The 15,175-nt window shown below is 39.2% G+C and overlaps 1 protein-coding gene across 1 annotated transcript in view; it reads left to right on the top strand.

Annotated features, from left to right (window-relative positions):
• Nucleotides 1–5,825: 5,825 nt before the first annotated feature.
• ilk (integrin-linked kinase) overlaps nt 5,826–15,175 on the top strand; it is a 34,525-nt gene continuing 25,175 nt past the window's right edge. The window contains exons 1-2 of the mRNA XM_088920654.1: nt 5,826–6,009; nt 9,361–9,628. Of these exons, the coding sequence (XP_088776780.1) occupies nt 9,540–9,628 (89 nt within the window). The 5' untranslated portion in view covers nt 5,826–6,009; nt 9,361–9,539. The remainder of the gene's footprint in view (nt 6,010–9,360; nt 9,629–15,175) is intronic.

Raw genomic sequence — 15,175 nt, 5'->3', positions numbered from 1 at the left:
AAACCGGAAGTGTTTGCGTGACATGTGCAGGCTGCAAAGGAACAAGTAATAGATTTATTCCATGCTGAAAAAAAGAAGAAAGAAAACCCGAAGAATGCTCCACAGCCAAACGTTGTGTTTTCTTTCTTCGTGTTTGAAAACTGCCGACTTTCAAAGTTAAAGTAATATACTCACTCGGAAGCAAACAAAGAAGCTACCATAGACATCCTGTTACTAGCGTTAGAAAGCTAATCTATCAAACACGAATGATCCGGAAGTGTATGTAAATAGCCTAATTTTAATCAAAATAAAAGTTAACACTAACCTTCAGTTAACATAGTAGCGTATGAGGAGTATAGCAACATTAAGCGAAGTGACAAGCAGCTGAAACACCTGCTTTGTTATTTCTTCGTGGTTAACTGTAATTCCTTGAACATTCTGCCAAAATTTGAGAGGGTCCTTTTTTATTTTTAAATCTCCAACAATAATCTCCAAGTTTGACAAATCTAAGATTATTAGAAGTTTTTATTAATTTTACAGCACCTTTCTTACATTTATACTACTGTAAAAATTGTCATTGCTATTTTTTTTCATAGAAATGTTTTTTTTCTTAAAAAAAGAGGCTTTAAGATGTAAGCTTTTAAAGGAGCTGTATCTGAAATTTGTAATTAAATCAAATCCTTTATTATATTTAAATTCAATCAGTTTTTAAACTATAACCAGGGACAAAAACATTTTTTGCACCATCAAATGTGGTGAAACATACAATGTTAAGACAGTCGTCTAATAGGAAATCACCCTTCTTCATTCAGTTTTAAGTCTTCATTAATATTGTTGGTCTGGGTGGACCACCTCTAGAAAAACTGCAGTGCAGAATTGGATGGGGAAAATTTGTGCCTCTCCAAAGGTGGATGGTATCTATTGGTATCCATTGCACAGACCCTCAGAAAATAGAAAATCACCTTGTTTTTGTCAGATAAGTGTCCCTGTCAAAACAGCTGTAGTTTATAGAGCACCTCCCATTCCCAGACTGGGAGTGCAGTGATGGTGCAGAGAGTGGTCTAACTTCCCTCCTAACCAAACCAAAATATGTGCCTCTCCAGAAATACCTCAAATCTATTCTACAGACCCTCAGCTAAAAGTACATCACTATGGTTTTATTATGGTTAACCATATGGTTATTATTATTATTATTATTATTATTATTATTATTATTATTATTATTATTCAAATAATTATTTGAAGTTATTATTCAAAGGTTATGGAGGTTATGAAAGGTTATTATTCAAAGATAACTGTCTTTGCTAAACCTGCTGGGGTTTATAAGACCACTTGCTGTTCCCAGACTGGGATTGTGCAGCAATGGACAGGGAGCGGTCTCACCCCCCTCCAGACCAAACCAAAATTTGTGCCTCTCCAAAAATACCTCAAATCTATTCTACAGACCCTCAGCTAATAGTACATCACCATGGTTTTGTCTGATAAGTGTCTTTGCTAAAGCTGCTGGGGTTTATAAGACCACTTGCTGTTCCCAGACTGGGACCATGCAGTGATGGTTCAGGGAAAAGTGTAAACAACAACCGTGATCCCAACCAAAGTAATGCAGACACTAAAGATCAAAGTATTGCGACCAAAACCATAGCTGTGACACGGAATAAGAGTACAGTAAAAAAACGGTTCTTAGGCACAGAGTGGATGACAGGCAATGTTTTGAAAAGGCATGAACTGTAATGCATCTGTAAATCACCCAACAGACAAAAAAACCAAAGGTGGAGTGTGATGCTTGCAATGAGTGGTTTAACTTTGTGTAGGTATTACACAGAATGACAAAGATATTGAATCTGTAGGTTCTCTGTGTTGCTCAGACTAATGTTAAAGTCATTACATTAAAAACTGGTTTCAGTTTCTTGAACAAATGTGAAGCAATCAGCAGTGTAATACATAAGTCAGATGTAACCAAAAAAAAAGTAACATGGATGTATCACATGACAACATTGGTGTTCAAACAGCACTGGATTATCTCATTTTTGGGCCTTATTGTGGTAAAACAGACAAACAGATTTCCCAGGATAGGGAAGTCAAGCTAAATGGTGACTCAGAAGTGGAAAATAATATTGTATGTAGTGCATCCGTCACCCAACATGTTCCTCATGTTATTACTTCTGAAAGCAAAATGCACAGTATGGATGCCTGCAGAAGTGATGTCGGTGGTATGAATCTAGATGGTAGCTGTTATGAGAATACCCCTGAAATTAAAACACACAAGATGAAGCACCCAGACGGTACTGGGGACCTGACACTAGGTTGAGAGCACAGTGGTAATTTTCTAAAACCAGCTATAATAACCCAGGAAACTTTGCAGAGATAATTTTATCAGAAAAAGCCAAGGTGAAGTTTTTCAGAAGCACAATACAAACAAAATCACACTTTTCCCTTTCCCAGGAACTGCCTTTGCTGATTTAGTGCAGCATCTCAAGGGAAGGTCCTTCAGGAAGTATACTGCACATGGGACCATGTCTTTGCAGCAAAAATCAATGAGACAAACCAATATTATGTCATAATGTTTAAGTCACACAGGTTTAACAACTGTATTAGAAGATGTTCTAGGAACCACTGTATATGAAAATACATGGGTACTATGGTCATAAGTCCTGTAAAATGAATTTTGTTATCACCCCTGAAACCCTGCAAAATCTAACTTTTCAGGTAGTTTACAGATGGCTGACAGAGCATCCTTGTGAGACTTTAAAAGCAAGACCATCTAGTAAACATGAAAGACCGAAATTGGGAGAGGAAATGATAAATGTCAGGGTGTATAAATTATATAATGAGTTGCTAAGAAAGGTGCAAATAACATCTGGGGTTGAGTGCGGCACATCCACTCTGAGAATAATTAAATCTGAACATCAAGCCAATAATCTACTTGATAGTGACAAACCAGCTGCTGTTCGATTTTTGAAACAGACACCTGAAAGTGTAGATAAAACTAACAAATATGTGAAAGGATTTATTCAAAATATACCAGCTGCACCATTAAAGGCGGTATGTTTAATTGAATCAGGTGTTTGATTGTGGCCCAGCTTTTCGGGATGTAATACACGGAATTGTTAAATTGGATTTGGCCAAGAAACAAACTTTGTATTAAGAGGCGATTGTATGCAGTCCTGTACCACCATATACGGCTGTGCCCATAGCACTCAAAGTGCTGTTGAGCAACTATTAACAGCTATTAGAGATCAAGAAAAGAGGCATAACACACTACCTTTTCAAATTAAAAGTGATCACTCCATAGTGTTGCTCAGAGCATGACTAAATATTTTCAATTGGGACACTATGGAAAGCTATCTCAAAAGATGTGGGAAAATTGTCAATGGGACTGCACGGGACCATGAATTAAGGTGTACTTTACTTAGGGCCGGTTAAAGTCATGTTATGATGCAAGCTAGTGAACTCATGAAAGCAGTATAGTGGAAAGTGTCAAAGACACAATGTTGGCATATATATCTTCAGTGTCATACTTAATTCCACGGGATTAGAAGACCTCTCCTCTCATATTTATGACACCTGCATTTTCATGGGTAGTATATACAGTAACACACTTGTCACAGAGTCTATTTCCAATCTCAAAAGTCGAGTGTCACAACTGAACACTAGCAGTGTCCCCACTGTTACAGGTGCTGAGGACTCAAATGTTGATTTTGGATGCATATAGAATTTGAATGATTCAATTTCTTCACTGTTTAAAAAAATAACATTAAGGCAATGGCATATATAAACACACAGGAGAACAAAGAGCCCAATGCCTATTTTGGTTCATAACATTTTTTTTTGAAAAAAAAATTCTGTCATCAATCCCCATATGGACGGACATACTAATAGGCAGATTTCAGCAATACTAAAAAATGGACGGACTACATCAATTTCTGACATAAAATTAGAAATGAATGTGTGGAAAGGTTAGGAACTCTTTAAAAGCACATAAACTGAATTTTGTGATAATATAAGACTGAATTTGTCTAGAATTAGTAAGTCTCCTGCCCTTGTGGAAGAGAAGGAATGGAACAAGAAAAGAAAATTCCACAACATCTCAGGCATTCATTCCAAAAACCCCCTATCAAGACAATCAAACATTTTTAGTCTAAAGGATAAATGCAAAATTGATGGTCATCCAAATGATTACAACAAGCCACTTACCATTAAACAATGGTCTGGAAGAAACGACTTAGCTCTTGTCTACAAACTATTGTAATTCAGATTCCCAGAACACATTCCACTGAGAACTGCAATTGGAATTGGAAGGTGTTGGTAAAGTGCGATGTACTTTTAAATCAACAATATGCCATAAAGGAAAGTCTATAAACAGAGGTGAACATTATTGGGAGGTACTTTCATGCATTGGACAGAAATTTAGAATTAAAGCAACTGATCAAAACCCCAGGGGGAAGAGTAAGGAGCCCTTTGTTTCTAAGAGATAAAAGGAAACCTTTTGACAGAAGAATTTTGTTTGTCAGATCGTGGCAGTTGGACCCTGGAGAGGACAAAGACACCATGGATTCTACAGGAAGTGGCTGAGGAAGGCTTTGGCATCGTCTTCTTTCCCCCTGCCTGACATTGGACTTGGTAGCAGGGGGGGCCATGAAGGAACCATGTTGTTCATGAAGAGCAGCACTGGAAAAGTTGCCTAAGACCCACTTAAAGACTACATTGAGTTTCATCTCTTTCCATGGTGTTATGGAAGAAAGTAGATGACCGAAGCTGGTTTCAGAGAAAACTACTACTGGACTTCTCATTGGAGATATATGTTGATAACTGGATTAGGTGGGGTTTCTTTGTACTATTCTGGAAAGTTAATGTGGGACCTAGCACCCTCTGTATGTAGTTTGGGCACAAAAGAAGAAGTATTGTTTTTTTAGGGGTCACCTGTCCATGACAATTAATTATTTCAATAGTCACTATTATTTTGAAGAAACAATAACAGCTTTTCTAATTAACATGATCTTTCTGTCAGTAATATTAAGAATCTATCTTTTAACAGCTATGGTTAACTACGTTTTAAACGTTTTATACACTTTGCATACATTACAACACTCCTGAGTGTTTGAGGCTCACTGGATTCATTGATGTATAAAGCAAATACTACTTAAAATAAGAAATAAAAATAATGTATGACATATTAAAATGAAAGCATACATAATTCACTTCTCATTTCTTGACGTCAGGACGTCTTTCCCTGAAAAATCAGAAGTTTATTCTGCGAATATCAGCGTTCAGCCCTGCCACCAGCAGGATGTTGTTACTATTTAGCTCTGAACAATACATTAAACGTTAGATTAATAATTAGGCTAAAATATTGTTTATTCTTTAGCTGCTAAAAGGTCAGTTCTTTAATTATATCTTCATTAAAACATTAAATCATTTTAGCATTGTTTATCTCTGAATGGTAGTTTTTAATGTAACTGTCTTTAACTCTGTTTGAAATTCTCGGAATAACGTTTTTATTCTTAAATTTTTTTTATCTTGATGCAAAATTATTTTCAGCTGATAGGGCAAACTTTGTACACAATTAAATTCGTGTTTTGTCTTAATTTAGGTTGTGTACTGGACATCGTTCAATTGCGCATGGACGAGCGGCGCTTTACAAGCCCACATATTTTAAAATGTATAGAAGGAAGTAATTTTTCACACTGTAGCGTTACAGTACGCGCATGTCTTCAGGGTTTCCGGTAACACAAGTTCATATCACTTGAGGCGCCTAGTTGTTGTCGTCACTGGGAAATAATGTTTCCATTAGGGAAGTGATAATATTTCCACGAGGGAATAAAAGTAGTTTAGGAGAGCGTTTCGGTGCTGTACGGAAAGAGATCTCTCAGTGGGTGGCGCTGTGACGGAGAATGCAGAGCGCATTCCTCCCCCCCACGAAAGGAAGAGATTTTACAGCAAAACGAGGGTGTGGACCTCGGGGGACGTAGTTGGGTTGAGTGTAATCGTCCACATAATCTGAGCGAAAAACACCTTAATTCAAACGTGCAGGTAAAAAATACATGACTGTTTGTTTTGTGTTTAAGATGGGACATTTTCTCTGTGTTTTTATAAATGTTAGAGCTGTAACTTGTTTGCGTCCGGTTCAGAAAGGGTATACGGGAGCAAAAAAAACTTAGCTTAGCCTAGTTATTTTTTCTAAGGTGTGGGATGTTCATTTTCGGGTTTTTTTACGGTGTTTCATTATAAACCGTCAAAACATTATTACTGTTGACATTTCAGGTCAAAATGATTCTGCTAAGGTTTTAAATATTGAAAGTTTGTTTAAATGCGCACAATTTTGTTTGAATTGAAAGCCGCATGGATATTTGCTGTCGTGGACAGAAGTCACCGCAGATAACTTGCGATGAAGTTGATGTATACTTACTACAGGATTTACAGTTTATAGAAGTGGTGTTCATTGGTGGTTAATTTGCTGTGTGGAATAAAGACGAGCGAATGAGGATCCTTTACTTTTTATGATAATTAGGTCCTAGTCTGAATTTTTTATTTCCTGATCTCAGTCACAGCTATGTGAAAGTGGAGTAAGGCTGGTTCCGTTCCTAGTTGTTTTTCGAGAGAGGGGTCAGGGAGTCGTGTCAGCCTGTTTACCCTGCCTGGGTGATGAAGTGAGAGGTTTTGTGCTGCATTTTTGACAACTGATAGTTAAGTTTCAGGAGAGTTTTGCCTTTAAGGATTTCCTCATTACCAGGGCGACATTTGAATTTAGTTGTCCTCAGTTAGCTTTTTAATTTTTATTCTGCTATTTAGAGGCATCTGCAACTCTTAGTTGTTAAGTTGTTAAGTAATATGAATCCACAGTATGTGCGTCGTAAACGTTAGCTAAAAGCTCTTAAGGTGTGATTTAGGTGAACGGCATAATTATTGACCCTTCCCTGTTGAACCAGGTTATCTCGGCATGATATATCTGTTAGGATTTAAAAGTAAACGCACTTATTATTCATCACTGCACTTCAGGGATGTACTGTATCGTAAGAAATTTTTTTAAGAATCGAATACACCGTGGTTACCCAGGTTTAACAGCTGCTGCGGCATTTTCCTTTTGAAAATCTAAAATCTTATATCGCTGCCATCAACCCCAAGCATTTTTTTAAAAGTAGGCAGCCTCCAACAAGGTGGAGAAGCTTAAATCCACTGAAGAAGTGAGAGTACAGGTTTTGAATTAACTTTCCTGCCTTATGCAGCAAGTATAGAGAAGTTATGCTCTTTATGTGTAAATGGCTTATTTGATGCTCAGGTTTGCTAACTACACAATTTATTCAGGTTTTCGTTATGGAATCTTTTCACACCAAATCTTGTCATGTGTAGAAGCAACAGTAAATCTGTTGACCTGCAATTTAGTTGGTAGTGTTTTGACTTAGAAATATATACAGATAACTGTCAAAATAAAGGCAACACCAGGGCATTGGGCTACCGTGAACAGTTGAGAACAGGCTGAGGGCTGACTCATCTGACCATATGATTTTTTTCCCTGCTCAGTGGCTCACCGTCTTTTGTTCTTTGCACCACTTTAGTTGCAGAAGTGCATTTTAGGTGCTAAAGGGGTTATGCAACACAACCCAGCCTTAGTATTCCTCTTTGAAGTTCTCGACAGACTGTACTTGACGAAACTGCCTGCTCACACCTTAGATTAATAGTCATCTCATTCAGAGGTACTTGTCTGTTTTGCATCTCGAAGCAATGCAAGGACATCACGGTCCAGGAGTATGTGCTTTCATCCACTGTTGCCACTTGTTGATGAAGCCTTTCCTTCAGACTTCCATGCCAGCATAGCCATTGTTGAGCAGTTTTCATCACTGAAGTTTTTGCCAAATGAACCCCAAAAATCACTGATCTCTCAGTTATTAGGATCTCTTATTCTAGAATAAACATTAAATGAAGAGGTATTGACAAATGCACAGAACATGGAAACAATTCAAACAATTACATTACAAACTTTACAAAGTTTCAATATGTTGAAATCATTTATAGTATCCTTGTCAAAGAAGAGATTGATACTGTACATTAAAAAACAAAGCAAAAATGATTTAACAGCCAGAAGGAGAAAAATGTGATCCCCCTTCTCGCAGAGAAATTACAAAAAAAGATGTACCTTTCAGTCTTTAAAACAACACAACTTCATAGAATCAAGGTGATAAAATCAAGTTAACGATAAGTGTACATTTGTTTCTTATGTTTTTACTCTCTTAAATCAAACAGTTTGAAAACAAAGGCACAGGCTGGGAATCTCACCATGTAAGTAGCGTTTAGGCAGGATTCTGACTTAAGAGGCATTCAGTCATAATCCCACAAATGGTTGCTTCACACCATTGGCTCCCCAACCAAGCAGACGAGCCAAATGTCTGAACCTGCGGTTCCTCTCATACTGAGCAGGATTACAATTGCAATAAACAGTTTCCTCTTCATTTTATGGTGATATGTGGCTGTAGCAAGTTTTAGAGTTTTTTTTAACCATACCCTTCCCTTACAAGCTATCTGTAATATTTTCTGTCAGAGGTCTTGACTTTGAAAACTTGTTAATTCAACCTAGCCCACAGTACCAGTTTTCAAGGGTCAGTTGCAGGAAATTAAGGATATTTCTTTTCCACAGTACTGTGCACTTCATTGATGCAAGTGTTGTTTGAGGTTTAATGCTCACAACACAGGTGTAAGTCACGATGCACTTTGTATATTACTTACACATGGCCATTAAGCTCAGACAAACATCCGCCCTTATGTTTGCAACCATCGAAAGTATTCAAGGTGGAGGTGTTTATTAATAACTATTTAATGATTCCTTGTCTTCTTTATTGTTAAAAAATAACACTTTATATTGAAACATTATACGGTGTTATACCATCTTTTTGTTTAAAAGTAAATGCCAAATGAACATTGCAGATGTGCACCTGATGTTAAAATTTGGGAAGCACAGCAGAATGGAGACTTATTCTTGTTGTGAGTAGTCAAAGTAATGTTCAGGTTTGGATTTTAATAAAAATAGATCTGTGTGTGTTTAGAGCAACTTTACAAAAAGAGCTGAATTTTGAAAGAGATGCAAACAGTGAAGCAAAATGAAGGGTGACCTGTCACTGTTTGTGGACTGTGCTGTTCATGTGCTGCTCCTATCATGAAGATGTGGAGATGTGGACTCCCAAGATGAATGGGGAAGTGGGACATGCATTGAATATTGTTTTTCAATTGAGGAAAGTCAGCAAATTCCAGCAGCTTTCAGCAAGTAGCACATAATTTAGTGAATTTGTTGTTTCTGGTTTGTATCTGTTGTCCAAGCGTTTTTTAGACTTGTTGTGTTTGTGCTATTTTGTCAAGCCTTGCTATACAGTAATGCACTGCTGTGTGTTTCAGGTGGGCAGGTGGGAAAGCCCATTTACTGTCTCGGATCATCTTTGCGGGATACACTCCCCCACTTTTGGATGAATGGTATCCAGCCCTCATTTGGACTGACTTTGCAGATCTGTTTTTCCCTTGAGCACCGAGTATAACCTCAGACTCCAGGTATTGTGGGTAGAGAGCAGAAGCCAGTCATGGATGACATCTTCACCCAGTGTCGAGAGGGCAATGCTGTAGCAGTGCGCCTGTGGCTTGACAACACCGAGAACGACCTGAACCAAGGGTAAGTAAAGATTGTAGCTTTATCACAATGTGTTTGATATTTATCTGCAATGCGTTGTTGCCATCACTTGCGATCCCAACAAATCTGAAACATTTAACAGTTTATGCATTGGATTGCGGTGTGAGTTTCTGTTTATGAAGCATAGGAGGTGGCAAAGCACTAAAGCACTTGCTAAAGAAAGAATGACAGTTAGAATGACAGTGAAAGAGTGATAAAACAGCTTGATTATGGTTACTAGATGGGTAACTTTAACAAGTAAAAAGCAAAGCTTTTAATAGAAAGTCACTGCAGGCTTTTGAAAGATAATCCATCAGTATAAGTGGTGGTCCTCTGTATTCTGGGGGGCGCTTGTCTATTCTGGTTAAAAGGTATAATAAGGGTTTATTACATGTTTGAAGTCATTTGTGTAATTTGTTTACCATAACTGTTGTTTTAATTGCACAGATATTCATGGTTTTAACCCTGTTTCCTAGCTTTTCGGATGCTGACTGCATGTGCTTCTTTTTTACTCTGTATAGTAAGTGGGCCTTTTGTGGTGTTCTGGGAAAGAAAAAGATGACAGTTGGGACAGAACTAGAGTTCTAAGTCAAGCAGTGCTGAGCCAGTAGTTCATTCTAGACTGAAGCAGCCTGGGACTTAAAAAGAAAAAGTCAGACCTAAACACCCCGAGATGAAAAACTTGATAATTTATAAATTAGCTATGGCCAGTCCAACAAAGGTTTGTCTGCTTAGCGCTCTAAATAACACTAGCTATAGCAGAATTATGGATAGCATAGTGTAGTAGGTAAGACTTTGGACTGACAGGTTGCGGGTTCAAGTCCGCACTGCAGACATCCTTGTTGCATGCTTGAATGAGGTATTTTATCCCAGTTTCTCCAGTCCACGTAGTTTTAAGAGTGGAGACCAGCGTTGTTGAGGGTATTTCCCGTGATGGACGGAATCCGCTATTATCTTCTTAACACTATAAGGGCAGCCTTGGCAGTATTAAGATTAAGCCTTGTGCTGATTTTCTTACTTGAAGCCCATGGCGCCAGAAGGGCTTTGTACTGATCTCATTGACAACTCTGCCAGCTCAGGCAGCTTCTGCCAAGCCCTCCATTCTGTGTTGAGATAGGGAAAATCCCCCTGCGCCAGTGAGTGTCACCCCTTAGGAGCTTGTACTAATAGTTTCATAATAAAGGCAAGATCTATCTAACACTCTTCAGTGCCTTTTACTGAGCCATTCTGGCACATATACCCATCCCCCTGCCTAGTGGTAAAGCATTCTGTTTAAAAGAACTAGCACAACGATGGAAGAGATTCAAGACTTGCACATTTGGCATTTATAGTCTGGAGCTGTAGCCTGATCATTTATGACTCTCTGTAATGCATGATCGTACACATAGTATTTGAGAAATGAAGTGCAACGTTGACATTTCCTTTTCTTTACAAAGGTGTTATGTACTGGAATAGAAAATGTTGAGATTAACCATATTTGAGAAGTGCACAGAACACTGTATGTGCAATCTGACAAAAATTAAAATCTTGAATTGCAAATTAAACAGCTCCCCATTCAGAGGAAATGTTTGCTTTCAGATTTAAGAAATCGCTGGCAGATTTAAGTCTGAAGGTATGGCCAGTTTTCTAGCTTGGGACTTTAAAATTTTTGAATGTTGTGAATTTAATGAATATTGAACTGTGTGGCTCAGTGGTTTATAAATAGGATTATTATGTGTTGGCATAGTTGCCTGAGTGTTTGCATTTTTATAATTTTTCAGTATGAATAGAAATAGGAGGTGTCAGTAAATCGTGCTTTCCAGAGTTTTGTTCATTCTGATCCCTTGCACATTTCAAGGGCCTCTGAAGCAGGGTCTTGCATTGAGGTCAGCAGGCCAGTGTGCCTATAGTGCACTGTGTGCCGCCAGCCCATTAGCTGATTGCGTGTTGCCTCCCTGGGGAGAGTGGGAGAGGAAGAACTGCAATGACACATCAGTTCCCAGCTTTACTTACTGCAGTAAAATGATTTTTCTCTACCAGTGGTGTGATTATACTGGCTCACTGCGCCTCTCTGGTGAAGTGTTATTGGGATTGTAAGAATGTGTGCGTGCATGAAATGCAGTACAGGGCAGATTTGAACATTTCCATACATGGAATAACAAATGAGGCTCTAGGAAATTCTGTCCATACCACACCAAAAATGAACAAAGCAGGACTGAGGGAGGAGGGAGAGAGGAGGTTGCTGTATGGGTGGAAGCCAGAGTGTAGAAAGGTGGAGCCTTCTGGGGGAGGAGAGTGTAGAGCAAATACTTTCCACACTCACTTTCACCATTTCCTTTACCCTGCAATCCTCAAACAGCAGCTTGTTTCCTTTAACTCCTTTCCTGCAGTGAAGTTTAGAAGGAGGATGGTTGTTTAACACCATAAAAATGGAGAACCACAACACATCTTCCTCCACACCCCATGACTTACACTCAAAGGATTTTCGGTTTGCACTGTAAGTCACAATGTAAACCGAGGTGTCCTTCCAGGAGCTAAAAATTAGATCGACTTGGAGTCATAAAATGCCATTATTTGTAGTCTATTTTATGAGATTCTGTTGTAATTTTCCAATAATCTTACCCTGAGGAGTTTGAATTCTTTATAATTCCCCCTTCTCCTTTCAACGTATCCTCAGGATACAGCCTGTGTTAGTAAATTGTGTGTGGTCTCGCAGTCAGTCTTGCTGCCAGAGTCTGAGAGAAGTTGATAGAGTGTGATGAAAGTGGTTAAAGAAAATTACAGGCCAAAGAGAAATTCTGGAGTGTGAATGATAAATAAAGCTTGTGTGAAAGAGGGACTCCATGTTTGGTGTGGTAGGTGTGCAGCAGTGACTGCTGTTTATATTTATCCTCCCAGCATGAGCATAGGTCTGCAGAAAGGACAGGCCCTGCCCATGCACATAGGCACACCACACAACCCTCCCAGCTTTCCCTGTTCATGACACCATGGGATTCCTAAGAGGTTTTGTCCACTAAATAGAACAGATAACATGTTCTTTATTTTGTAGTAGTTTTTTTTTCTCTTTCCTTCCAAATGCTTTGTATAGTAAGAAGACACAGGTGAAGTAATGAGTATCGGATCTCCCAAATACAGTTTGTACTATTGTGAATTCAGCAGATCAGCAGAACATATCATTGCCACCCAACAATGGAAAGCAGATTTGTCTTTGGGCTTAGATTTTATGATTTTATGATTGCTTGTGCTACCAAATATCACAATATCGATTAAGACTGTATAAAATGGGTGATTTTGTCACTGGCTGAATTCTGAAACATCTTTTTCTTTGTAGTGAGGCTTTTACAACATCTGCCCACATTAGTTCTTGTTGTAAGGTATTCAGGTATAGACTTATGACTAATTTTCAATTTGTTCCATTCTGAATACTGATTTCAAATTACAGACTCAAGTAACTTCTCCTATTGGCTTATTTTAACATTCTAAAATCTAGTTTTTCTGAGAACTGAAAAGAAGTTCCATCAGCCTACTCTGATAAATCATGCCCTCTGTTCCTGGAGGTCGCTCATGACTCAGGCTTCTGTATGGTTTTTGTGATGGGTGAGCCCACAACTCTGGATGCTGTATATTCTGGTTATTTCTGAAAGTGTGTGTGGTTATTTGTCCTTAGTTGTTGGGGTTGCTTTTAGATAGATACTTTATTGATCCCATGAGGGAAATTGCAGTGCAACAGCAGCTTAACACAGACAACACCGACACAGTGTAACGAATGATACAATAATAATAATACAATACAATCAGTACAGTGAGAAGTGCACTAAGAAGAGTTACTCACAGTCCAGAACACACAAATGTAGTATCCTCTCACGAGGCACCGGTAATGTAGGGGTTTGGGCATTTACTGGGACAATTATTAATTGTAGCAGTAAGTCACAAAATGATTCTTTTAATGGCATTAGAATCCAACCATGCGATATAACTCAAACAATGCACACACACAGGTACTAATACATGAGAATACATTTATTAATACATAAAATGTGCATATAAACATAACAGATCTTATCGTGAGGGTTAGCAGAATACAAAAGGTATACAAAAGGTATATATTCATTCAGTTACGAAAAGTTACACATACCAAGAGGACATACGTTCAGTATATCATTCATTTAGACCGTTTCGTAAATGAACTGGTTACAACTGGATAACAATTGAATTCTCGTGCTGTAATGCAGTGAAGTTGAATACTCATCCAATCTCTGGAGATTCAGATCTCCTGCAGACACAAGCAAAGAAACAGTTGCAGGCTTGTTGCTGTCCAATCCGCACTCTCTGGCTCGGTGCCAAGCAGTGCTCAGTGCGGCTTGAGAGATTTCTGCTACGCTGCTCTCTGAAGACCGGCTAGTTAGTGTTGGCTTTAACTAGCAAAGTTTGTGCACAGGAGAAAACTGACTGTGAGTCCCAGCGGGTCAGGAAGAAGACCGGTTCATTCCTGATGAAGCGCTAGTTCTGAATACTGATTCAGCTGTCCACAGTTCCGACCTGTTCAAGAGGCTTGCTGCTGATGCTAACCTCGGGTGGATCCTTTGGTCACGCGCTGGCGACCTCCGCTCTCGACTCTTAGAACAAAGGAAAGTTCTGGCACTCGGACACACTGGCCGTTACGTGGTGGTCCGGGCTGAGTCTCAGGATGGTCAGAAGGCGCGCTGCGAGAATGTCCTGCGCTTCCCAACTGTTCTGGCCTGTGGGCCATCCTGCCCTGGAATTGTCCTCTACAGGCTCTCTCTGTTGCCTGTTTTTACCTGGAGAAACTTCAGGTCATTCATTGGCTGAAAGTTTCATGGGCATCAGAGACCCACATGGTATTACCACGCCCTGCCAGTCCCCGATTGGTTGATCAAGGTGAGATATGAGTCACTTACTCCTGACACTTAGGAATGCAGTCCAGATGTCCATCTGGCACTCCCTAGACAGATAGGCGCCAATGGATGACCATTGATCATGATAGCCAGGCTTAGCTAAGTGCATCCCCATTTGGGAGCTGTCCCTTATCAAAAGATAACCTTATATCAGCCTGCATGAATAGCTTCTCTGTGGCTGCACCACAGAGATGGAGAGAGAGATGGGGCCTCATTTGGGAAAGCACAGCAACTCTTAATTCTGTCTTATTAACAAGCATTGCCGCTACACAAAGAACAAACCAGAACAGACAAGTACACAAAAAAGTCATATTGCACAATATGACTATAAATATAAATGTATTGCACAGGTCCCTAGCATATATTGCACAAAAACAGTTTTAAATGGGAAAAGAAAAAGAACAGATGTATCAGTTTACTGTTCAGTCCAGAAACAGGTCACCGTCAATGTTGCCTCTGCCCAGACGCAAGGTGGATGCGTTGTACAGTCTTATGGCAGAAGGCAAGAATGACCTCCTGTAGCGCTCCCTGTCGCACCATGGATGAATCAGTCTATTACTGAACGTGCTCTTCATTTCTGCAAGCATGTCATAGAGGGAATGGGAGACATTGTCCATGATGGCCTCTAGTTTGGACACCATTCTCCTCTCAGCCA

The sequence above is a fragment of the Atractosteus spatula genome, chromosome 7, assembly GCF_055471065.1.
Source record: "Atractosteus spatula isolate fAtrSpa1 chromosome 7, fAtrSpa1.hap1, whole genome shotgun sequence".
In the NCBI taxonomy this organism is placed as follows: domain Eukaryota; kingdom Metazoa; phylum Chordata; class Actinopteri; order Semionotiformes; family Lepisosteidae; genus Atractosteus; species Atractosteus spatula.
Note: the sequence above shows the minus strand (reverse complement) of the source record. Positions and strands in the feature narration are given on the sequence as shown.